The sequence below is a fragment of the Leucopleurus acutus genome, assembly GCF_964270905.1.
Source record: "Leucopleurus acutus genome assembly, chromosome: 14".
In the NCBI taxonomy this organism is placed as follows: Eukaryota; Metazoa; Chordata; class Mammalia; order Artiodactyla; family Delphinidae; genus Leucopleurus; species Leucopleurus acutus.
The window spans coordinates 9,792,824-9,820,037 of record NC_139156.1 but is presented as its reverse complement, the minus strand read 5'-3'; the positions used below and the strand labels follow the sequence as shown (position 1 = coordinate 9,820,037).

The 27,214-nt window shown below is 38.3% G+C and overlaps 1 protein-coding gene across 8 annotated transcripts in view; it reads right to left on the bottom strand.

Moving 5' to 3' along the window:
- ATE1 (arginyltransferase 1) overlaps window positions 1–27,214 on the bottom strand; it is a gene marked incomplete at its 5' end in the record, with an annotated part of 157,354 nt that overhangs the window by 122,964 nt on the left and 7,176 nt on the right. For 3 of the 8 annotated variants that reach the window (XM_082854734.1, XM_082854733.1, XM_082854735.1), the window contains 5 exons: window positions 14,796–14,924; window positions 15,843–15,971; window positions 17,862–18,091; window positions 23,166–23,420; window positions 25,158–25,261. In XM_082854734.1, the coding sequence (XP_082710860.1) occupies window positions 14,796–14,924; window positions 15,843–15,971; window positions 17,862–18,091; window positions 23,166–23,420; window positions 25,158–25,261 (847 nt within the window). Of the gene's footprint in view, window positions 1–14,729; window positions 14,925–15,842; window positions 15,972–17,861; window positions 18,092–23,165; window positions 23,421–25,157; window positions 25,262–27,214 lie in introns of all 8 variants that reach the window. The other 5 variants (XM_082854738.1, XM_082854736.1, XM_082854739.1 and 2 more) reach the window with 3 other exon arrangements.

Here is a 27,214-nt window from a genome sequence, read left to right as displayed (position 1 = left end):
GAGAGCTCTAGTCACAGAATAAGCAAGGAGCTCCATCGCCAGAGTTAAGGCACAGGAACGTCCACAGTTCCTTTGTTTCCAGTTCTCAGCAAAGCGATCAAGAAATATACATATATAGCGTCACCAAATGACACGTTTTATAGATTTTATATGGTATAATAGTATTTTAAAGACTAAAATCACATGTTGATGAACCAAACTGAACGGTTTTGAGTATTATTAAGTTTTTCCTCTGAAAGAACTGATTCTAATTTAATATTAAAATTTAAAACATATAAGATCTTTTAATTCAAACAGATATAAGAATTAAATGGAAAAACAAACAACAAAGAAAAATATAATTTCATTTGCAAATGTTGGCTGGATGGACCAGAAGTATCACTTGTTTGCCCTTGACCTTGGTGTCTCTGATGCTTCCTAATGGTTTATCATCATCCCCATCCTACCATCTCAAGTTTAGTCAAAGATTATTTAGCCAAGCACCTTTACCTTGACTTAATCCTCACAACAAACCCCATGTGATGTTCCCCCCAAGTTTACAAATGAGGAACCTGAAGAGCAGAAAGCAGAGGGAGCAGGAACCTGCTCAAAGCCGCACAGGTAATAAGTGGAAAAGATGAGAGTTAAGGCAAGAGCGCCTGATCAGAGTCCACATGTCACACGTGATGCTACTCAGCCTTCCTGTCATCAGTATTCTTACCCAAAATGTCTAGAATTATAAACACACAAGCGCTGTCTCCTAGTACTGGCGTCATCTTCACACTGTTCAAACCAGATCATTCATCACAGGGCTCCTCTCTCCTCCTGCAGCTGGTTAATCAAGTATCAACGTCCACTTCATGCCACACGTTCCATTTGACACCAAACATCCTGCTTCACTGTCTCATTCCTCAGCTTCCAGAAGACAATATAAATATGTACATATTAACTATAATGGTTACTGTTATATTGTTATACCTTAACTAGAAGTCAATTATCAAACTACTCTAGAATTTCAGACATTCAAATCCCAGAAGAAAGCAATAAAGGTTAAAATGAGGACTCAAAAAGGCATGTCCTAATGCTTATGCTCCCAACTTGCAAAAGAATCCCTCCAACTCCCTTTGCCATTTTCCCCTTGACTATTACTTTACAAACAATAAACTTGGTGATCTAGTTTCCAAGCCAGTAACTAATACAGCCACTCCTCCCTTTACACCTGCTCTTCTCTTCCTTAACATTTAACACTACTGGGTAATTTGCTCATTCGGGGTGCTTACTCTTTTTTTTTTTTTTCTTTTTTGGCGGTACGCGGGCCTCCCACCGCTATGGCCTCGCCCGTTGCGGAGCACAGGCTCCGGACGCACAGGCTCAGCGGCCATGGCTCACGGGCCCAGCCGCCCCGCAGCATGTGGGATCCCCCCACATCGGCAGGCGGACTCCCAACCACTGCGCCACCAGGGAAGCCCCCAGGGTGCTTACTCTTTAATGACTATCCCTGGCCACTCCTTCCCACCCGAGAATGTGAGCTCCACAAGAGCACGGGATCTTCATCTGATTTATCCACTCATTTGCTAACTGTAGCAAATGCCACTCGGACACTACCCGGCACACAGTATATGCTCAATAAATATTTTAACAAACACATTAAGAAACCACAAATTAGAAAAGGCAAGAATGCCAAAACCAGACAAACTAACACAGTAAAAACTGACAGCAAAAAGAAGAGCAAAGGGCTTCCCTTGTGGTGCAGTGGTTGAGAGTCCGCCTGCCGATGCAGGGGACGCGGGTTTGTGCCCCGGTCCGGGAAGATCCCACATGCCGCGGAGCCGCTGGGCCTGTGAGCCATGGCCGCTGAGCCTGCACGTCCGGAGCCTGTGCTCCGCAACAGGAGAGGCCACAACAGTGAGAGGCCCGCGTACCGCAAAAAAAAAAAAAAAAAAAAAAGAAGAGCCAAAAAAGATGAAAAGAGTAACTTTACAGAAAAAAGCAGTAGTCTGAGGGCATGTGGTACACAGAAGTACTGTAAGAGAGAACACTCCGGAGGGAATATGCAAGTCATTATCAAGACAAGTCCTGCTCAGTATTCTGTGTGAGAAGGCAGGGAAGAACACAATACATTTGGACATAAAATTTTAACAATAAAAATGTTTCAATTATTTGGAAAATTTGCTTATGTTGAACATTTCATTCACTGATGTCAGTTATTCTATGTTAACTATTTAGGCCCACTTTTACGTCTTCAAATGACAACACCACGGTCTAGTGTAAAAAGCACTTAAATTTGGAATCATTGCTCTGCCACTAACCACCCATATTATCTTAGACAAATTAATTCTCTAAGTAAGAGAAGTGAATCTATACCATCTACACAATCACAAAGGTCCTTCCATCTCTAATGTTGTATGATGCTACGATTTTACAATCTGGTCTGAGACAAGTTTTGGAAATTATTAACCAAAAGAAACTTTAAGAAAAAATGTCCCCAGCGTTAGTTTAACTCTACCCCTTTGCATCTCCCTCAGAATTAACATTATCATGAGGATAAAACTATGGCCTCTTCTCTAAATTTATTTAAGTAAATGATTTTAAAATCTTGGTAATTTAACTACTATTAGTAACAAATGTCATGCAACATACCTTAAGACAGACTACAATACAAAAGTGCCCTGACTTAGGAGCTGCTCATAAAAAGTGGTTTTTTTGATTGAACTGTACAAATATTGCCTAGGCCCTCTACTTTACTCAAGAAAATAGGCTTAAAAAGTATCTTAAAAATTTCAAAATGCTCACACCTAGCCATCATTCAAATTCTGTTCATTATGACAGATATTTATAAAATAGTATATACCTATCCTATACATGGTTGTCTGGTTTCTTTGTATAATTGAAGGAAGAGGTCAGCATGATACAGTGAATAATTTTCTAAATATAAGTTGTTATTCAATATTTTCATATACATAGAGTAGGGCTACTAAGAAGGAAAAATGAATCTGAAAGCTTCTCTAGGTTAAGTTCCAGAAAATACTTAAATCTTTAACAAGCAAAAAATCACTTGTAATTATCATATTCAATGCCTCAATGCAAACTAATTCTTATAAATGGCAGAAGAAAAGCATTATCCATACTTCATAGGCTGTAAACACACATCCCACACTGGGATAGGACTGAGCCTGGACGAAGGAACAAAGCCGTTCCAGATCTACAGCACCACCTGGTGGCTGGAGTGAGACAACAGTCCGGTATTCTACCACCTCCTTTCATTGCTCCATGGGGTCAGAAGGGACCCATGGCAAACTTTTCTTTACCACACTTACTGTCTAATCATTTATGCCTGAATATAAGATAACGTTCCCCAAAATAAATATCCCTCAGAAGTAGAGGTCTCCTGATATGTGAGTCTCTCACAGTAAATTCTCTGAACCAGTTTAGAAAACAGTGCTTTCTGGGAAAGCACAGTAGCCTGAAATACCTCAATCACTGTAATTTTTAAATTTATACAAGATCACCTGATGGAATAAGCAAAGAGAAATTAAAGTACGTATAGGTAAAAGAGCGTAATTTCAGGGACAACAAACAAAGTGGCAAGGGGAAATAAGGCTAAGTGCTGACAGCGCGGAAGCTGAGCGATGGGCATACGGGGTTCACTGAACTACTGTCTCTACCCTATGAACGCTTGAAACTTTCAATTTAAAAGTTTTTTTTAGAAAATTAAACTAAAAATATAAAATTCAGATTAATCCTAGTGATATGTCTTTCAAATAACATGTGAACTTCTTTCCAAAAAAGCCTTTTAACCTAAAACTACTCTAAAAAACAAAGTTTGTTCATCTTTTTCTTTTAAAGAAGCCTTTTAAAGATTTCTTTAAAAAACAGTAAATGGTAAGTAACATTGTCAGTGTTATGACTATCTACAAACAAATAGAGAATAACTGTCTGGTGTTATTCAATTGAGTACTTGTCGCCTAGGATAACACTTCCACTATCTTCATCCATGGATTCAAAGACTGCTCTGTTTTAAACAATCTGAACAGAAACTAAGATGATGGGCTCTGTAATCTATGCCAGAAAAGTGGCTCCAGTGTTGACAAAGACATCTAACAGGTGATAAACTATTTTCATCTCCCATGATTATGCTTTCTTGTCACTAACTTGTGAATGTGTGACATAGTAGAAGGGAAAATGAAAACACGGAACGCGGGTGACCATGAAGCCTGAGAACCTCCGCTGTTTAATTAGATAGAGAACGGCATGCTCACAAAAGGAAATCCTTTGTAGTACAGACCTATAATAGGGACTTACTAAAAGTAGGCAGGTGTCCACTGCAGATAACAAAGCCACAAAACAAACAGTTCAAGAAGGGTTCTTGTCAACACAATGGAAGAAGAATAAAGTCAGAGGAGTCACAGCCCATGAGAGCTGCTGCCCAGGCCCTCACCCTAGCCACAGGGGTGGTCAGCAATTAAGAGGGGGTACGTAACAATGATGCCACCAGAGGGCCCTCCCTGCATGACACTAGACACGTCCAATACACTGCCACACAGTGACTTATAAGCACATCACTCAAGCCAGGTTTACTTTCTATACCCCCTAACTATGTTTCAGGTAAAAGACTCGACCTCACATAAAAAGGAGAGATAGGAATATATATTTCTCTAAAATTTAAATCAAATTTCCTTTAATTCTAAAACAATGCAACTATGATATGATACGCACACATATACACACAAAATCACATAACATGTTTATTCTGCAATGAGGAGGAAAAAGGGGCATGTAAGCCTGCCTCTTTAGTGCAAGCAGACTTCTTATAGACCAGACAGGGTCTAATTTCTCGCTGCTTAAATATTTTATTAAGGCAATAACCTGGATTCAGTCACTAAATTTAACAAGGAAGATTCATATTCTCATTGAGAAAAGTGTTATGAGTCATTAAGCATACTCTTAGAAAGACCATTTTTAAGCCTCATAATTTACGTTGTTAATAATATTCCTGGTTATTAGGGATAATAACAGTACGTCATCTTCATCACCCCTTAGAACCTTTTTGCTTACTCCCTTCCACTTCTGTGTTACCACCAGCATCAGTCTCTCACCTGTTTCATTAAACTATATAAAGTAAACTACAAAACAAAATACTTTATACACATTTCAGCCTATGATCACAAAAGTTATCCAAAATAAGACACTCTTCCTAACATCTTTTCAATACTTTAAAAATTAATCAAGGATACAAAAACAAAAAAAACCCACAAAAGTTTGATACCACGCTCTTTTGGGGGTGCTGTGGAGAAAGGCACTCTCATACTCTGGAGCACAGAAGAGTACAACTGTGGAGGAAATGTGGCAATATCTAGCAAAATTCTATGAGCTTTTGTCTTTTGATGCACTATGTCAGATCAAGCAAAAAAGTACACCTTCACACAAATGCAAAATGACAAAATTATACTACCTATAACAGCAAAAGATTAGAAACAAGCCAATCTTAATAGGAGATTGCTTGAATAAACTATCGTATGTCCACTCAAGAAAAAATATGTGGTTGAAAAAACAAAGAATGAGGGCGACCTCTATGATATCATAGGAGAGGAATCCCTAGGATATGTTTTTAGAGAAGAAAGGTGCCAAAGAGTGTACGCAGAATGCTCTTCTTGGTGAAAGAAAGGAGGAAAAATAAGCATATTCATATGTATTTGTTTATTTTTGGAAAAACAAACAAAACTCTAGAAGGATAAACCAGACACTAGGGGCTTCCCTGGTGGTGCAGTGGTTAGGAATCCGCCTGCCAGTGCAGGGGACATGGGTTCGAGCCCTGGTCCGAGAAGATCCCACATACCGTGAAGCAACTAAGCCCATGTGCCACAACTACTGAGCCTGCGCTCTAGAGCCCGTGAGCCACAATTACTGAGGCCATGTGCCTAGAACCCGTGCTCTGCAACAACAGAAACCACCGAGATGAGAAGCCCGCGCACCGCAACAAAGAGTAGCCCCCGCTCGCCACAACTAGAGAAAGCCCTCGTGCATCACCGAAGACCCAACGCAGCCAAACATAAACTTATTTATTTATTAAAAAAATAAATAAATAAATAAACAGACACTAATCAAAATGGTTATTACCAGAGGGTAGGGGACAGGGTAGAGGGGATATTGCAAAGGGGACTTTAAGTGAATCTCTCTTTCTGTAGTTTTGTCTTTGGAACTATGTAAATGTATCACCTATTAAAAACTAAAATTAAATTAAGAAGCCAACTCCAGGGCTTCCCTGGTGGTGCAGTGGTTGAGAGCCCGCCTGCCGATGCAGGGGACGCGGGTTCGTGCCCCAGTCCGGGAGGATCCCACATGCCGTGGAGCGGCTGGGCCCGTGGGCCATGGCCGCTGAGCCTGCGCGTCTGGAGCCTGTGCTCCGCAACAGGAGAGGCCACAACAGTGAGAGGCCCGTGTACCAAACAAAAAAAACAAAGATCATCGGTGGATACTAAAACCACGAGATGAAAGGCTGTTGACGAAGGGGACATTCATCTGTGCAGAAGTAACTCTCCTACAGATAGGAGAGTTTTTTTCCTGTGTTGCTTTTCCTGTGTTGCTTTTCCTGTGTTGCTAAACACAGGGAAAATCTTATCCTTACAATGAAGACATCTAGACGTTACCTCCTTAACCTAGTGTTTGAAATTAGCATCAATATTGGGACAACCCATCATTATATAACTTCTGACATGATACGATGTACACAAAATCACCTATGAAGCAAATCTGTCAAAACTGTTTAACCTGAATCAAGGTTTAGACTTAATTTTCAGTCTACAGGAAATATTGGCAACAAAGAAGCTAAATTAGACCAGGAGGAAAGATTCGGACAAATACAGAATGTGGGACATTCTTTAAGATAACTGGCCTGGACTTTCAGAAGCCACTGTCATGTACCTAAAGAGCATAACTAGCATCCTGATTTAGGCACAAAAATACCATCCTCCACTAAAAGGAGCGAGGACTCACTGGAGAAAGGCTGATTCCAAACCCAGAAGAAGAAAAACACATTAGTCTGGAACATCTTATTGAACCAGATAAAAAGGGAATAAATACTTAAAGACTCCCTTGAGGGGAATCCTACTGGCCAAATTTGGTACAATTTAAGCATAAAAAAAAAAAAGATAGCAATGGATTATAATCGAAAAATTTTTAAATCCATGAGCCCACAGTGATACCAGAAGGAAAAATGATGGGGGGCGGGGGAAGGGGAGGTAAATGAAGATAAAGCTCTTCTTTACAGAATATACGTAATTTCAGATAATAAATGTAGAAGAAAATAAAACAATTAGATAAATCACCATCGTGCAGCCCCTCCCACCTTCCCCTAACTGATTCAGGCAAGAAACACCAAAGGATGATAAAATGACTGGACGATAGGTGACTGGGACAGAGATTTTTCAAAATCTCTCAAAAATACCAATATCATCCCACAGCTCACTTTTTAAATAGTGAGTAATGTGCCTTTACAATGGAAAGATCTAATTACAAAGGTGAAAATGGCACTTAACAATAAAAAGATCTGATGGCTGCCATCCATCTAAGTGAGCAGACCTGGCAGCACAAATACAGGGCAGCCTGACATTATGTGCTGCCTGATATGATACAGCAGGACAAAGAACACCGGCCTAACCCCTAGATAAAACTGGCAGTATCTAAAAGTTGAACATCTGCATACCTAATGACAGCAATTCTATCCTAGGTGTATACCCAACAGAAATGTGCCCATATGTTTACCAAAAGACATGTAAAAGGATGTACACATGCAGCACTATTCATAGTGGCCCCAAACCAGGAGCTGCTCACATTCCCATTAACAGTAGAAATGGATAAATTATGGTATATTCATAACTAGAACAGTATACAGCTATGAGACTGAACAATCTACAACACCCAAAAATGCAGATGAATTGCACTCAATATAATGTTGAGCAAAAGAAACCACAAGCAAAAGAATGCACACGTGATCAACTTAAAGTACAGAACAGGCAAAACTAACCTGCGGTCTTACAAGTCAAGAAAGTACTGGCAGTGACGGGAAAAGGACGAGAGGGGGCTCTGAGGGGCTGGCAGTAGTCGATTTCGTGATCTGAGCGCCTCTGAACAGGGTGAGGCCAATTTAGGAAAATTCATCTATCTGAACACCTATGTGTATTTTCCTGTATGAAACTATATACTTCAATAAAAGGGTTTTTTTAGAAAGTACATATCACCTACACCTAAAAACATGTAGGCTGAATCTGATCACTAGAAACAAATACAGAATAAAGGACATTCTAAAAACAAGTGGCCTACACTCTTGTAAAATATGTCATGAGGAGAAAAAAATTTAAAAAGACTTAGGAAACGTAACAGCCATATTATAAACACAGCATAAATAGAAGACTGTATTCAAGGCAGGAACCTTGCTGGATCTAGTATTTTTCTAAAAAAAAGCTTTCTAGGTATTTTGGGTATAATTGGGAACATCTGAATATGGATTATGATGTTATAAAATTTCTGTTAATTTTTTAGGAATGATAAACATTGTGGTTACATGAGAATATACTTATTTTAGGAGATGCATGCTTAGTACTTACAGGTGAAGTGTTATAATACCCACAACTTACTTTCAAATGGTTCCAGTAAAGAAAAGATGACAAAGCAAATTTCACAAAAGTTATTAACAACCAGTGAACCTTAGTGAACAGTATGTGGGTGTTCACTGTATTCTTTCAACTTTTCTGTTCATAAATTTCAGAAGTTTCAAAATAAAAAGTTGAAAAAACAAGTCAATATCACAAAAAATAGTTGAAAGATAGAAGCTGTTATACAATTTGAAAAATATAAACTAATATACAGCTAAATGTAATCTACGAACCTAGATTGGATACTAATTTTTTTTAAATGGGAAATTTTTTTAAATGAGACAGATATTAGATGATATTTACAAATCATCAGTTTTCTTACATGTGATAATGACACTGCATTTTGAAGAAGCACATCTTATTTTTTCAGAGACGTACGCTAAAGACTTTAGGAGTAAAATGTCATGATGCATAATCTAAGGTAAAATGATTCAACACACAAAAAAAGATAAAGCAAACACAGAAAACTAACCACTGCTGAATCCAGGTGATGGGTACCAGGTGGTCAGTATACTATTCTCTCAATTTTCCTTTATGTTTGAAAGTCCTTAATAAAATTTGGAAAACAATTTAGTCGATGCCTCAGAATTGTGATGAGACTACTGGAGCTATGGTTACAGCCTGTTCTTCAAACAGTTTAGAAGAGCTGAGATCAACTGGCACTTAGTAAACATTATTAGATAACGCTGTTTTCTAAAATATAACAATAAAATTTCAGCTAAAAATCTCATGTTTATATCATATGGAATTACTAATATTTTGAAAAACAGATTATTAAATGCTGGCTTTATATTATATTATACAAAAGATAGGTGACAAATTACTCCTGTTTTATTTTATCTAGATAGTATTATTTTCTGAAAATCTGGTATCTACCTGAATGATTGAAAACAGTAATAGAAACAAACATATAGAATAATTTACTAAATCCTATGCCATCTCACCGTCTGCAATTATGTGCTGTTTTTCTAAAGATGTTACTAAAAAGAACTGACTTGCTATTCTGCATATCAAAGCAATCTATATTTATTTATATTCTCATCAAATCTCTCAAAGAATAACCTACTTTTGGGGGTGTTTAAATGATTTTATTTTACGGTCACCAACAGAGTAAAAATGGATTTTATGCATTGATATGGTTACTTAAAGTTCCCAAGTTAGTATGTTGACTGTTTTTTACTTCAAATGGTTTACAACAACAAAAGCAAAAATGGATTTTCTTAATCTTGATCATAATTAAATTAGTTTGGCCCATTATATTGACAAAACCACAACACAGTGAGCTGCTGCATGGAGCCCGTAAAGCAGGTCGGGACATCATTTGAACTTTTCAGAGGAGGACTTTTTTGGCTTCTCTTTCTGCCTCTGAGCACAGGAACACTGGCTGGTTCCTCAGGTAGAAACCGTAGCCAGGTACAAGGGAAAACTACTATTTGTACTCCATGACAAGAATTAGGTCCCTTCAGTATAAAACGCCTCACTTCGAGCCTGAGAAGCAAAGCAGCACGTCCAAATCAGATCGTCTAGGCAGCCAGCCCCACAGACAGAGCACTTACTCTCTACCTGCAAGCAAGAGTCTGCCAAGTGAAGAAAGAATTTCTAGGATGAAAACATGGCAGGGGAAGGACTCGTCTACAGCAGTGACCGTCTCCCTACACAGAACTATCACTAGGGCAGCTCACAGGCCTTAAAAGTCCCTGTTAATGAGTCCAAAAACCATCTACCCAGAGAAGACCAGAAGTAGGGCCTAGCTCCTGCCCAGCGCTGCGCATGAAGCAGAGGGGTCACTCCAAGGGAAATGAGCCACCGTCCCTGCCCGCAGCTCCGGAGCAGTGGCACAAAGGGGCTCAAGAGGGCAGGCCACAGAACAGAGAGCTCAGCAATCGGGACTGCATCTGGGACAGAGGGAAGCTCAAGCCCAGGGGAAGTCTTGAAAACAATGGAGATCTTGGTGGAAGCATCTAAGAGGAGGCTAGTAGTTCCATGAGGACAACAAGCTAAACCGTAGGCCAGCTGGTTTACCAGAGAGAAACAGGAAAAGAGACAGTGAAGAAGAGCCCTCCTGGGGTCAGAACAAACCTCAAAGATGGGCCTCAAAAACTGCTGCTGCAAAGGGGACTAAATTTAATAAATCAAACTATGGAGCAATTTATGCCCTGGGGCACTGCTGAAAACAATACGGTAAACCGTCAGCAATTAGTGGAGCCTAAGAGCTGGATGTGAAACCAACAGAGCTAAAACACCTTAACAGAGCCATCAGGGAAGGCGACAAAGAGAACACTAGTAAGACCACCGTCATCCCAGGGGGACTGTGCAACGACCACGGCTGAGGCCCCAGGGCGTGACGTCAGAGGCTTCTCAAACACATGTGTGTATTCTTTCTTCTCTGAACTGATTTTAAAAGCAATTGTACAAAACAATATGTGTGTAATTGTACTGTTGGTACTATAACATATAGAAAAGTAAGATATTTGACAATAGCATCATAAGGAAGGTGGACGGGAACAAAGCTGAACTACAGTAAGAAAATTATATTAGATAGTAACTCAGATCCACAGGAACAAATGAACAGAAGCAGAAATGGAAAGTCAGGTTAATTTTAACAAATTATAAACAAACACTTGTTCCTATTCCTCTTCTCAGCTTTATAAAAGACATAAAATCATATAAGGTAATAATTATAACATATATTGAGTTTATAACATATATGTTATAAATAGCACAAAAAGGGGGAGGAGGGACTAGAGCTCAGCAGGAGTAACATTTTTATACCTCACTGGAATCAAGTTAGTATAAATCTGTAGTCACTCCTGTGAGTCAAGATGTATACGGTAAGCCCTAGAGCAGCTACTACACCTCAAAAATATATAGTGAAAAAATCATTAAAGGAATTGAAATGTTACCCTAGAAAATACTCATTTAATGCAAAAGGAAGTAGTAAAGAAATAAAAGAACAAAGACATGAAACATAGAAAAAAAGTTAAATGAAGACATAAATCCAACTCTATCAATAACAACATTAAATATGGACGGATTAAACACTTCAACTAAGTGGGAGAGACTGTTCTCCCTCCAAATTAAAAAAAAAAAAGATCCAAACATATGGTGTCTAAAAAAGACACACTTGAAACTCAAAGACACAAAGAGATTGAAGATAAAAAGGATGGTATAGAAGTATCATGCAAACAGGAACCAGAAGAAGACGGAATGGCTCTACCAATATCAGACAAAACAGATTGTAAAATAAAAAATCCTACTAGAGATATAGATAATCCACAGAATGAAAAAAATATTTCTAATCACATATGTGATAAGGGACTTGTATCTAGTCCCTTAAAAAATGGGCAAAAAATTATAAATGGGCAAAAAATGTGAATAGACATTTCTTCAAAGAAAATATACAAATTGCCAAAAAACACATGAAAAGATGCTCAACATCATTAGCCATCAGGGAACTGCAAATCAAAACCTCAATGAGGGAACTCCCTGGTGGTCCTGGGGTTAGGCGCTTTCACTGCTGTGGCCCAGGTTCAATCCCTGGTCGGGGAACTAAAATCCCACAAGGCTCGCAGAGCAGACCAAAAAAAACCTCAATGAGATAACCACTTCATACCAACTAGGATGGCTAAAATTTAAAAAATAAATAAATAAAGGAATAAACGAGTGTGGCTGAGCATGTGGAGAAAGTGGAACCCTTGCATACTTCTGATGGGAATTTAAAAAGGTGTCGCACTTTGAAAAACAGGCTGGCACTTCCTCAATAGGTAAACAGAGTTACCCTATGACCCAGCAATTCCACTCCTAGGTATACATCCCAGAGAAATGAAAACCTATGTCCACATAAATACTTGTCCACAAATGTCCATAGCAAAACTTTCTATAAAAGCCCCAAAATGAAAACAACCCAAAAGTCCATCAATGGATGAAAAGAGAAACAAAATTTGGTATAGCCATACAATGAAATATTAATTGAGCTATAAAATGGAATGACGTACTGACACATGCTACAACATGGATGAACCTTGAAAACATTATGTAAGAGAAAGAAGCCAGTCAACAAGAGACCAGCATTGTACAATTTCATTTATATGAACTGTACAATACTGATTGTAGACTAAGGAAATCCAGAGACAGAAAGTGGAATATGGCTGCCTGGAGCTGGGGTGTCTGGGGAATAAACGAGGAGTGACCACTGTGGGAATGGGGCTTCTTCTGGGGATGATGAAAATACTCTGGCGCTACTGAGGATGGCTGCACGACTCTGTGAATATACTAAAAACCCCTGAATCATATACTTTAAATGGGTGACTTATAATGGCATGTGAATTACACCTCAATAAGGCTAATATAAAGAAAAAAGCACAGTACAGAGTCCTGACTTACAAAATGTTATTTCATGTTATTTCTTAGAAACTACATTCAGTGAGATAACAAATTCGCCCATGTGAAAAACAACATCATTTCAAATGTCTCTGAAAACTCCATATGACTTCAGTTAGATGTCAGGTAAATAAAATGCTATGAATAAAGTAAAAGAATTGATCAAAGCCAAATATACTCACTTGTATGAAATCAAAGTACTAAACACAGAAAATTCATACTGGTGGGAAAGTTTATGATAGTTTATACAAACTTTCCCACCTGTATGAATTTGCTATAAGCATGTGATACTATAAAATGAATCATTAAAGCAAAACTATTTGGCTACAATAAAGAAATCCATTATGTATTTCTATTTAAACACAAGGTCAAATCATGTACCCAGAGTTCAGTACTACCGATGATAGTGAATGTAAATGTAAGCCTTTTTAAAAAAGCCTCAATCATACCTTAGGCCTAAATACAGAACACTGCCCTAGAGCCTGCCCAGATGTTAAGTGGCACTCATCTTTTCAGACTTGGCTCCGATGTCACTTCCTTCAGAAAAACCTCCCTAACCTCCAGTCCCACACTAAGGTGGCTTTCCTTACTAATCCAACAGCACTGGAACTGCTTACCCATCTGTCTCCCCAATTACGACTATGAACTTTCGCACTGAACTAGGTCTGCAAGAATGGACTCCACCAGAGGCCTGAAGCCCAAAAGGGGGTGAGGGGGTTCCCAGGAACACATCAAACATGTCAGGGTGTTTTGGCCCAACTATCCATACCTGGTAAGCAGGCAGGCACAAAGCCAGAATCTCAAGGGTAGTAGGAAAGAAGAACGCTCAGAAAGGAATTAAGACCTCCTGGGAATATCAAAGGGAACTTCCTGCACCTTTCAGAATCCTTATCTGTAAATGCTACCACCCACAGCTATAGGTCTCAACGGGGAACTTATGGAAGCACTTCTCAAATCGCAATGTGCACATGTATCACCTGGAGACCTAGTTCAAAACGCAGATTGTGATTCAGTAGGTCTGAGGGGAGACATGAGAGTCTGCATTCCTGGTGACGCTGATGCTGTTGGTCTGCAGACCACACTTTACCGAGAAAGGCTCTGCGAGACCCAGAAGTCAGCATTCTCTCAGGGAACATGCAGCATTAACTCCTGCCTTATTAATCATCTCTTTTAAGCTAACACATCCTATGTCATTAAAAAAAACCCAAAAAATCAAAACTTCAATCCTTCTGCATCTGTTGTCATCTTTCTTCCAAAACATCACTGTCCGACTGTGGAAAGTATGCAATCTCTTATTCATCTAAATATCTCCAGCTGGAAAATACAGGCCCTCAATAAATGCATGTTAAATGATGCTCTATGTAACCTCAACACATTCAGCTTTTTCCCACATGCTTCTTCTTAAGATATATTTGTTTATGGTCCGTCTTTCCCGTTTGATCATCAATTCCTTGAAGACAGAGACTCCTCCCTGTGCGCTGTGGCACGGTCTGGCACAAAGAGCACTCAGTGACGTCTGCTGTCTTAGCCCAATGACTGATGTGTAAACACAATACACTCAGGTTCCTGGAGAGAACACTGAGTAAAAACATATCTTTTTTTCTGAGGGATTTAAAATGATCACATGTATAACCTGTTTTCACAAAAGTTCAGTAGTACACAATGTAAGGATCATCAACTCTACTTAACAGATAAGAAAATGGAATAAGAAGGTTATATATTGATATTATGCTTCTTCGTAGACAACCTCATCAACATAGGAAAAAAACATTTAGCAAAAGGTACCTCGGTCTTCCCACATTCATCAGGCGGGTCCTGGTGTATGGCCATTTGATACTTGACATATAAAGAAAATGACTGGCTGAAGGACGACTTGAACTCGGGGTCCTCAAAGGAGACAGGTACTAGCCTCACCTTCAGAGCAAGGAAGATACAAGCAAACGCTACTGAAACACCTCTACCTGATGATATGCTTCTGAAGGTGAGGCTAGAGTAAGATCTCCGCAAATCCACTTCCAAAGCTCAGCGCTGGAATTTCTATAAAACGAATAAACCTAGGGACAGGTTGACTAGCACGGAGCGTGCAGCATGAACTGTGCACCAATAATCATGAAAAATTTAAACTCACAAGGGCCGGGACAATTTCTTTTTGTTTTTTTTTTCTCTATCTACCTGTTGTGGTTCTCTGCATACAGCAGAGTCAGTATTGCTCCTCATGTTAATTGCCACTACCTGTGTCACCTCTACTTATATGAAGGGTTTTAAACTTTTTCCCCTTCCAGATTTTTCTTGGGTAATTTGATTTGTAAAATTATAAGTATATGAGGACTTCAATTAAAACATTCTACTATCTTACTTTTCTAGTCCCACTCAGTTGTGTATGGGTAGTAGTACATCAACGAAGAGTAATTTATTTGTTATGAACTTTTTCTACACGACTTTTAAATGGAGATAAAGCATATTAACTGTGTTGTACAAAGTATGCCTACCATATAGTGGGTTTTTTTTTTACTTTTTTCTCATAAATATTTTAACTTAGAGATCGCCTTTTCACTAACTCTTAAATAAATGCATCTAAACACAGTGACTTTAAATAGAGATACTTCATTTTACTTTCCATTCTGAAATTATACATGAAAGGCTCTTGACATGGCATCAGGTAAAATCTGCACTTTCAGAATGTCCAGTGTTCCATGGTCCTAGCTCTTTGCAGATACACTGCAAATTGAATATAAATTAAATGTACCACAAATAAACCGAGAATTCACACAGTGATATCGAATAGAGGGGAAAGTTGCGTTTGCACAGAAAAATTACACTTGGCCTGCTGACCTGGCTCACAGTTGGTTTATCAGGTGGGTCCTTGTGAACAACCATCTGGTAGCGTTTATAGACCTGGTAAGACTCCTGAAATGTGGCTTTGAACTGAGAACTTGGTGGAGATGATCTCACCACCCTCACCTTCAGAAGGAGTTAAAAAACAATGTTCATTAATTCATTTATTTATTCCATGGAATATGCATTAAGTTATTCCCACCCAAAAAAGCCCCGAAGTTCCAATATAAATATTAAAGCATGAACATATAACGGTAATATTTTAACATTAAAAATCAACCAGTTAGTGAATAAAGAAAAGAAGTTATTTCTCCAAATTACAGACTCATTAAGAAGGCAGAGGATCCTGTCCAAATTCTAAGACTAAGCTCTTAGACTGACTGAATTATGTAAGACTGCCTCTATTGTAAAACAGTAGAATACTTCTGGCACTCAAGACACAGACACAAATAAATACTCTTTAATATTAGCTGTACACAACTCACCTTCAGTGAAACAATCCAAAAGACTGAAAATGTGAATATATTTTTTGGACACTCTTTCATGCATCATTAACTCTAAACTTACAACTTTTTTCATAAGTGTAAAAGACAACCCTCAAGAAGTGTTCCTGTTTCATGGCATAGTTTAACATGAAGACTCTAAGGTCAGATTCCCTTTACTCAAATCTTAAAGTCACCATTTTAGTCAAGTAAATAAATTAGCTTCTCTGCGCCTTAGTTTCCTCATATCTAAAATGAGGCTGCATTAAAAGCAGTAATTGTACATAGTAATGGCTAACATTTATTTTAACGTTATTTACTAACCAGTTAAAATATGTTAGCAAAATAGAAGAGTAAAACACGAAATCAAATGTAATACAGTAGAAAGGCGTAATTGGAAACTTCTTGTTTCCAACTGGAAACTTCTTGTGCCACGAGAAGTAGTTGCTCTCATGAAAGAGTGACACCCAGGGGATAACAAAAATCTATCCATTCTGGATATCATTACATTAAAAAAGTAAAAGGTGCCTACTGAAGAACTGTTATATTAGGTGTGCCTGGTGCCCTGAATACATTACTATTTGATCAAAAGATAAAAACCTCTTGATAAACTATTTTAAGTATTCAATAGTGTGTTCCATTCTCCTTACAATTTGGGAAGGAGAAAGTCAATACCAAAACAGAGTAGCCAAGGAATTATAATAGTCAAAGTTGTTAACACTTATATCTGATAATATATATTGTCCTAAGATTTAAACTGCACCAAAGTAAATGTTTAATATCAGGTTTTTCAGTGATAAGTGATGCTCTTAGATTATATTAAGCTGTAAATTCAAAGGCTGACCAGTTATTAATCAGGTAGGAGAATATAATAAAATCATTATGGCTAATGTTTTAGAAAAAAATTTTATAAATATACCAAACTAATACTGAAAAATCTAGACTTCACCTGGAATATAAATCAATTTGGGAAAAATAAGAGGAATACTCTTAAGACTAGGCATACTCACACTATGCCTAAATTGGTTTGGGGGGAATTAATGAGATGATTATAGTAGTACATTTAGGACTGTTTAGTTAATTCCTAACTGCTGGCTTGCATATGTAATACCATTTGCTGCCTTGATCAAGATCATAAAATGAGAATGGATGAAACAGTGATTTGCCTACTGTGATCTATTCTCTTTCACTACCTAAACCAAAGCTGCCAAAAATGAAATTTTAAAACAGTATCTTTTATTTTTCACTCTACTAAATTTCAATCAAGAGATACAAAAAGCCAGAGTACCTCAAATAACAACACACTAAAACTAGAATTTTCACAACTTTAGTAGCCAATTGCCTACTTTTTAAATCCTAAAGAAAAACAAAAAGGTTTTTCTAAAGTACCAATTAACTTAGTAAATATAAATGCCACTCCATCCCAATTCACTTTAATTTCCCATTATATAAACAGCAAAACATCAATCGTATGATCTCAAGTGAAAAAAAACAAAGTAGCTAACAAACAAACAAAAAACACCTTCCAAAGTACCTCAAACTTGTGTGATGCACTCTCTGGTAAAGATTCAAAAATTAAATCTTCAAGTGACTTGGGCTGGTTGGATTTAGCCTTTGGTGGGAACAAAGACGGTGGCTGACACCGAACCTGGAAACCCTCCAGTTCTCCACCTGGGTTCTGCTGCATGAGTTTTAACCTTTTCCTTTCTTTCCGGATTTCCTTTGCTTTTCGACATGGAGGCTTACTCAAATCTGCCCCTTTGCCTAAAAAAGAATTTCAAAATATTAGACCAATCACTTTTGGCTCTAGAAATATTTTTTAAAGGTCTCAAAGGTTCCACAAAATCAGTACAAACAGTTCCAACTGTTAGGTTAGCTTCGGGTAGACGTTTCAGAGGCTCATGGTGTAGACCCCTAAGGTGATCTTTAAATTCTACCTTCGAAGAAGAACTGCCAGAGAAAGTAAATAGTAACAGAAACTTTTCAGGCAGCTCTTATTGTTGAAACATTTTCTTTTACATATTCATCCACTTCTCTGCCTTTGTAAAAGGAACATAATCAAATACCTTCTGCTTCACGACACTGCTGTCTCCAGCCCATTTCTGAGGGAACATTTCTCTGAAACCTAAGCATTTATCACTGGTGACAGAGATAAATGCTTAGGAACCAGGTGTAAATGAGGACTGATCCCAGAACATACTCCGGCAGGTTTTTTTTAATGAAAAAATATCCTTGCTTAGTTCAAGATATTTGTGTCCTTCTCTATCTAACTGGGGGGGGGGGGGGGGGGGGGTCTCATTAGTTTTGCTCCAATTTGAGTTTTGTTTTAATTAAAAGAGCAAATATCAAACTGATAATCCTTTAAAATATAACAATTTTTACTATTATAAACCACAAATTTTAGTGAGTACCCTTCAATCTAGGAAGTTGTTTTCAAGGAATCTATCCCAAGAAAATCATAAGAGATAGAGGCAAATAATGAACACAAATGAAAACCTCAAAGTAATCTAAATGCTCAATTATAGAATTACACAATTTTTAAAATAAGCAACAGAATATCAAACAGCCATTTTAAATGCTGTAGAAATTTTAGGGGATTTGTCATTATTCAATGTTAAAACATGGGCTTCCCTGGTGGCACAGTGGTTAAGAATCCACCTGCCAATGCAAGGGACGCGGGTTCCAGCCCTGGCCTGGGAAGGTCCCACATGCCGCGGAGCAACTAAGTCCGTGCGCCACAACTACTGAGCCTGCGCTCTAGAGCCCACAAGCCACAACTACTGAAGCCCACGTGCCTAGAGCCCGTGCTCCGCAACAAGAGAAGCCACTGCAATGAGAAGCCCGCGCACCAGAACGAAGAGTAGCCCCCACTCGCCGCAACTAGAGAAAGCCACGCACAGCGAGAGAACCAAAGCAGCCAAAAGTAAATAAATAAAATAAATTTATTAAAAAGAAAACATTATGTATAAATATATATAATTAAAATATTTAGGAAAAAACCTGGAAAGAAATATATCACCATGTTAACAGTCATTTTACTTGGGTTTAGAAATTTAAAAAAAGGACTTTCCTCCTCCTTTTTTTCGTAGTGTTCTCTTTTCTCCAATTTTTCCAACACTGAACATAACTTTGTAATTTTTTTAAAAGCCACTAATTAAATAAAGAAAAACCCTTTTTTAAAAATTTAGGATCCTGAAACACTATTCACAAATCATATAAAAGTCAATTTTACAGAGAAGAAAATTAAGACGTAGAGTGTTAAGGGACTTGTCAGAGACCAAGACCTGGTCAAAAGAAACTAATTTGATGAGAAAACAGTGATAGTGAGACCATATAATACAACTTCACTACATGTTTTCCAACTAAAAACAAAATTTACCTATTAAAAAAAAACTCTGAATGAGTCTAATAAACCAATAACAAAAAACTAATTCCATAATTAGCCATCATTCTGTTGCCTTAGAGAATTAATTTTCTTTGGCCAGGGAATGCGTCTTTTCTCAAATTTGTCCTGAGAGGCACAACAGCCTGTTGGTCAAGAGCACACATGCTGACATAGGCTATCTGACGTGAGCTCTGTCACACCTGGCTAGATGACCTTGGGCAAGTTTCTTTGTCTGTAACAAGAAAGATAATAACCAGTCCTAACGGTGGAGTTCCTAAAGATTAAATGTGTTAATGCATGTGCAGCTCATAAAACTATATCCACTGTTCAATTAAGGGTCATCTATTTTTTGGTACAGATGAACCTATTTGCAGGGCAGGAATAGAGACACAGACGTAGAGAACAGACATGTGGACACAGCGGGGGGAAGAGGAGGGTGGGACGAATTGGGAGATTAGGATTGACATATATACACTACCATGCGTAAAATAGATAGCGGGAACATGCTATAAAGCACAGGAAGCTCAGCTCGGTGCTCTGTGACGACCTAGATGGGTGGAATGGGGGGTGGAGTGGGAGGGAGGTCCAAGAGGGAAGGGGGTGTTGGTATACATATAGCGGATTCACTTCATCGCACAGCAAAAACACAACATTGTAAAGCAACTACACTCCAATTAAAAAAAAGGGTCATCTATTTTTATTAGCTATTATATGTATCAGCAATACCTAAAACAATGTTTCATTTCACCTATCAACATCCCGTAAATAGTAATAAGGAAAAATACCTGCATTTCCTAACAGCTACTCAAAATTACATTCCTACCAAAGTTTTAAAATTATGAACAAATTATAAAACTATCTAGAGTGAACTGAGAAACAACTTTTCAGTATTTTAATGAAAGACCACCTATGTCATCTTTACACTAATTAATTCACTGGACTAAGCAATCCTTACCGTGATTGTTTCACACTATATTTACGTACTGTCACACTGCAAACTGCAATGGGCAGCAAATTAGGATTTCAGTTTATTTAGGGGATACAGATTTCCCCAAATCAATAAATTCCTTCAGCAGAATGAAAACAGATCATCAGTATAAAATCAGTACACCTGGGACTTCCCTGGTGGCGCAGTGGTTAAGAATCCGCCTGCCAATGCAGGGGACACGGGTTCGATCCCTGGTCCGGGAAGATCCCACATGCCACGGAGCAACTAAGCCGATGCGCCACAACTACTGAGCCTGCGCTCTAGAGCCCGCAAGTCACAACTACTGAAGCCTGTGCGCCTAGAGCCCATGCTCCGCAACAAGAGAAACCACTGCAATGAGATGCCCGCGCACCGCAACGAAGAGTAGCCCCCGCTCTCTGCAACTAGAGAAAGCCCGCACAGCAATAAAGACCCAACGCAGCCAAAAATAAATAAATAAAATAAAAGTAAAAACAAAGAAAGACTGAAAAAAAAATTAGAAATTTAAATAATGGATATTCAGCAACATTAAGGAATTTTACTTAGGTGCAATAACGGTATTGTGAATGTTTCTTAAAGTACTTAGTTTTTAGAGATGCATTCTGAAATACAGCACGATATAATGTCTGGAATTTGCTTCAATACAATACTGGAAGAGTAAGAATGGCCAATCATTTCAAAAACAAACAAACAAACAAACAAACTCATAGAAAAAGAGATCAGATTTGTGGTCAAGGGGGAGACTGGATGAAGGCAAGTCAACAGGTATAAATTTCCAGCTGTAAGATAATATCACTATTTGAGATGTAATGTACAACATGATAAATATAATGAACATGGCCGTATGTTATAGATGAAAGCTGTTCAGAGAGTAAATCCTGAGTTCTCTTCACAACAAAATAATTTTTTTTCTATTTCTTTAATTTTGTACCCATCTGAGACGATGGATATTCACTAAACTTATTGTGAGAATCACTTCCCGATGTAAGTCAGATCATTATGCTGTACACCTTAAACTTATACAGTGCCGTATGTCAATTATAACTCAATAAAACTAGAAGAAAAAAAAAGAGTGGACATCATGAGTCAATAATTGTTTCAAATGAGGGAAGGGTACCTGGAAATTCATTACAATATTCAGTCTACGTTTGTCTCTGAAATTCTCCAAAATGAAGGTTTTTCAAATTTTATAAACTGTACGTAATTTTTATAATAAAAACTAAAAATGGTAAACAAACTGACCGACCCTAATGCCCAAGAGAGTAAGAGTTGAAAGAAACGATCTAAACCACTCAAAATATTTTATTGGACTATTCTTATCAATTAGGATGAAATCTCGGACAATTTAAATGCCATGAGATTTTTAGATTAAAAAAAAAAGGCAGGCTTCCCCGGTGGCGCAGTGGTTGAGAGTCCGCCTGCCGATGCAGGGGACACGGGTTCATGCCCCGGTCTGGGAAGATCCCACATGCCGCGGAGCGGCTAGGCCAGTGAGCCATGGCCGCTGAGCCTGCGCGTCCAGAGCCTGTGCTCCGCAACGGGAGGGGCCACAACAGTGAGAGGCCCGCGTACCACCAAAAAAAAAAAAAAAAACTATTCAGTAAAAACGCAAAGTTTTCTGTGCTTTAACACATGTAACTTTTAAACAAAAAACTAAAATAATATTAAAAAGTCTCTCCCTTGGATTTTGTATAAATAAATATAAGAACAAACTCCAGAACTGAAGAATAACTATGCAAATTTACATTTAATGAAATAATTTTGAAAGAGTCATACATATGTGCACACATATATATAAATCCATTTAACGCTGGATAAATTCTTTTATAAGTGATAATACAGAAAGAAGTCTCACCTTATTAAAGGTGAGATTAAATAGCAACATGTGGAAATTTTTTTTTTTTTTTTTTTGGCTGAGCAGCTTGCAGAAGCTCAGTTCCCCAACCAGGGAGTGAACCTGGGCCACGGCAAGGAAAGCCTGGACTCCTAACCACCAGGCCCACCAAGGAACTCCCTGGAAATTTTTCTTTTTAATCTGGAAGTTTTCAAACTAAAATTAATTTTGATTACATAAAGAAATCTAATGATAAAGTGAAGAATCTCACAATGTCTATATGTCAGACATAATATCTAAAACTTACTTTGTCTCATTTAACTCTAAAAATAAAAATGTTTAGCACCATACCCTCTCACTGACAAAAATTTTATTCTCAAACCTCTAAGGCCTTAAGGTAGTACAAATAAATGGAACTCTTTTAGAATGTCTGTGTTAGGGGATAATAAGGCTATTATTTCAGGTTTTTTAAACAATTTGTTCACCTAAATCCAGGTAATAATAAGGTATATAAAACAGGGATCTATTTCACAGATTTCATGAGTAATTCACTTTTTTGGCTCATGAGAGCGCCCAGGGATTACAATGTCTCAAGCACAAAGAAGATTATTTAATACGACTTTAATGTGGCCTGATAACAAACTTTCAATACCTGGCTGAGGAGCTGTATGCACTTTTACTGAACGTGATGGTTCACCAGAGTCCAACTTCTCTTCCATATCTTGTGACTGGATTAACTCATTAGATTCTTCCCTCTCTGAGCTCTTTCCTTTCTTCTTCTCTTCACTCTTTAAGCTCTCTTTGAGGTCATCACCGAGCGTTTTAAGGTCACACTGTATATCCAATTTATTTATTAATGCAAAGTCACTGGCAACGGCATCCTCCATGGTGGGCTCCATGGGCTCATCTATAAATCAAAACAGATCAAAGTCCATCAGCCAGGCCATTTGACACAATTAAAATACACACAGGAAAAAAAAGCCCCCTTTTACCCAATGTGGCAGAGACGACTGCGTGTCCACCAGATCCATTCTCCCATCTTCCAGGGTCAGGGCTGCGGTTAAGACTGTGGCACCCTGGCAAGGGAGCGTGTCAGTCCCTTCACAGGTGTAATCAAGCTCTCGCCAATGGAACAGAACCAAACTGACATGTTCAATTTTGCCTCACTTGTTTTAAAGGAAATTTGTATCCCTGAACTTCCACCCTTTCCCCTCCCAACTGGCTCAATTAGTAAAAACCAGAGCAACCTTGAAAATCACACGTTGAAGAGAATCCCAGAATGGCAGGGGTGGGGGTGGGGAGGGGGGGAGCAGGGCTGCAGGCCGACCTGGAACACCCACACTGGACTGTTACGTGAGGAAAGAAACAGACTTCTATCATTTTTTAGTCACCGCATTTTGGTGTCTCTTTGTTACAGCTGTTTAGTCTCTTACCCTAATGAGTACATCACTCCTATGAATTGAGTGCAGACATAAATAATTCAGAAGCCTACAACAAGTCAAATAAAAAACCAAATGTAAAAGCCACATAAAAAAACAGGCAATCCTCAATTTACTAATGGACAGCATCCTCAAAACTTATCTAAGTATTAATTTTTGAAACTCAGAACATGATTCCTGGCTGCTGAAAAAAACTGCATAATGACTAACCACGAAAATCTGTTTAACCTTTAAGGTTATATACTGACAACACTAAACAGAGTTACATCAGAATTCTGACGTTTCCAGTATGACCCAGAGCCTTCTGGCCTCTCTGCTGCCAAGTCGGCTCCAAGTCGTCCTGAGTTCTGCTCTGTTACGCACAGTGCATGAGGGCAAAGAACAAACCTGCTTTGCTGGCCACTGTATCTCCAGTGCTTAAAAGAGGGACTAGAACATCGCAGGCATTCAAAACATACTTGGGGAATGAAGTAACAAGCTAAGACAGGGGTGGGAGGCTCCCAGAGTTAGGCATTTCCTATGGCAGAAGTGAAAAAGAGCTCTAAGAATGGGTGGCATTCCCAATTCTTATGGTCATGTATTAGGTAGTGCCTATAGGAAAACATTAGAAAAAAAAAGGCAGCAAAAACACTGAAAAAGCAAAGTACCTGTAACCCAAGTTAATTAAATGTTACTAATGATCTTCTAGGAAATCCACTCACAATTCAGAATTCATCTGAAAATAAGAGACAACTTCAGGCAATATAATTTACTAAAAACCTTACTCAAACATGGAAGCTCTGAGCTTCACTCAGCATTGTGATTACGCAATCTTGTGTGAGTTGCAGATAAGCATCTATTTCTCCAGAGACAGTATCACTTTCTACTTACTTCATAAGGGTATTATTAGGATCAAATAAAATTAAGAGTTCTCGAAGAACTGTGAAAACTAAAATTTCAATAAACTCCAGGAAATCACATCTTTAAAATGGTCCTTTCTTCTTCCCAAGCTAGACTTTCCCTGGCATATATTCCCCATATCCTTGATTTGGGGGCCAGCGGTAACAGTAACAGCAGTGCTAAGAGCAGTCACCATCATCAGAGTAACAGTAGTACCTGACTGTATTGGACCTCCTTCCCCTATCTAAGAAATGACTGAAAGTGAGAACCTTGGAAAGAAACATCTATTTGAGGTAAACAGTTTTTAGACCCCCATCTCATCTTACCCTCACAATTTCCTTTTGAAATTTCCCCTTTAGCCAGAAATTTCAACATTTTTTTCAAAACCTTCTTGTGAGATTTTGATGGCTGAAACTGTAAAGGTCGGCACCTAGGAAAGCAAAATAAATATTTAAAAAGTGAACTCAAACTGTGAAGAAATAAAATCAGTGCTGAATAATAGGACAGGGTTTAATGTAGCCTCTAATCCCGCCCCAAATCTCACAAAAATACAGTTAAAGGATTATAAAAAAAAAAGAAAAAGACATAAACCACTAGGAAAAAAAATAATGGGAGAAATGTTGGAAGCTAGAAAGCAGATGTACAAGTGATAACTGACTTAGCAGACCAAAGAAAAGTTGAATCCTAAGCCAAAAGTGGGAAAAGCCAAAAAAATATCCAATTTTCCCTACATTACCCCTAAAAGTCTCAGGGATTGGCCATACCTGACACCCTGGGAGATGAGAGTGAAAATAGGAAGACCCCTTGAAAGTCTGTTTTGGAAGCGATTTATATATCTTGATACTCTCCCCCACTCTGCACATATGACTCTCTACACAACCCAGCAGAAAACTGCAAACTTTTCAGAAAAGGGAAAAATAAGGCCTCTTACTTGAGGGATACAGGCACAGCTGAAAGGAATGGAAGTGTACTGCAAACAGTAAGCGTAAACGGAAGTATACATGCTGAATGCTGAGACCTCCAAGACCCACTTCTCCAACCCAGCCCCAGAACATCAGTAGATGATACCTTCTTTCCAGAATGTGATCAGAACTAAAAATACTGACCTCAGAGATTCTCCCAAAGAACAGGCTAGCCAGATCACCCTACTTAAAGCCCACAGTAAACGAGACCCACCAGGGTACATAAAATTTCCAGTGTAACACTGAAAGGTTGGAATCACCAGACACTTGAGGAGGGCCTCTAAAACAAAGATAGGTGCCAAAAACCTGGAGAAAGTAACTTGGAGGATAGAGACATACAGTATACAGGAAGAAGGGAATCTCAAAACATTTAAGAGTCCAAGAACAAAAATCCCTCTTAGAAGTAAAAATATAATAATGATATAATAAGAAGAAATTAAAAGTTAAATAGAAGACTTGGAAAATAAAGGTGAGGAAATCTCCCAAAAGACATGGAAAACCGAAGAGAAAAAAAAAATTAGAGTACCAGTCTAAAAGTTCCAATGTCTGAATAAAGACATTAGAGAAGAGAAAGAAGTTAACGGAAAGGAGAGGATCAATAAAATACAAGAAAATTTCCCTGAACTGAAGGACATGATGGGAGGAGTCCCTAGATAAGAAGGGTCCCTCAAGTCCATATGCAATGAATGAAAACAGACTCACAGCCAAACGTACTATGAAACATCAGAACTTTGAAGACAAAAAAACTTCCCAAGAGAAAGAACATGTTTTGGACAAAGGAACAAGAGTCAGAATGTCACTGGAGTGCTCAACCGCAGTAAGACAACAATGGAGCAAAGCTTTCAAAATTCTAAAGGAAAATTATTTTCAATCTACACTTCTGTTCCTAACTAAACTGTAAGTTAGAGTAATCAATGAAAACATTTTCAGACAAAGTCTCAAAAAACTTACCTCTTATGCACTTTTTCTCAAGAAGCTATTAGAAGACGTGCTTCACTAAAATGAAGGAATAATACATACAAGAAAGAGGGTAGAAGAGATAAGATCCAAATCAAGACCCAAAGAGAATCCTCAAGATGACAGTAAAAAAGGGATCCTAGGATGACAGTGATGCATCAGGCACAGAGGCAACCTGTCCAGATCTCAGCAGGTCAGAAGATTCCACAAGGGATTTTCATCAAGAAGATAAAAATGATAGCGTACCTGAAGCATCTAAACATACCAAGAGGAAATTTACACCTCTCAGGGAGCATTTTTAGATAAACTGGTAATAGGAACCTAGAAGACTACGCAAACAAAAATGACAATAATCAACACCAGGAAAGTAAAAACTTGTGCAGGGAAAGAGAAAGAAAGTAATCATGGACTACTACATGGCTGAGCTGCGAAGCTTACTTACACAGCCATAATGAGGTGACTAC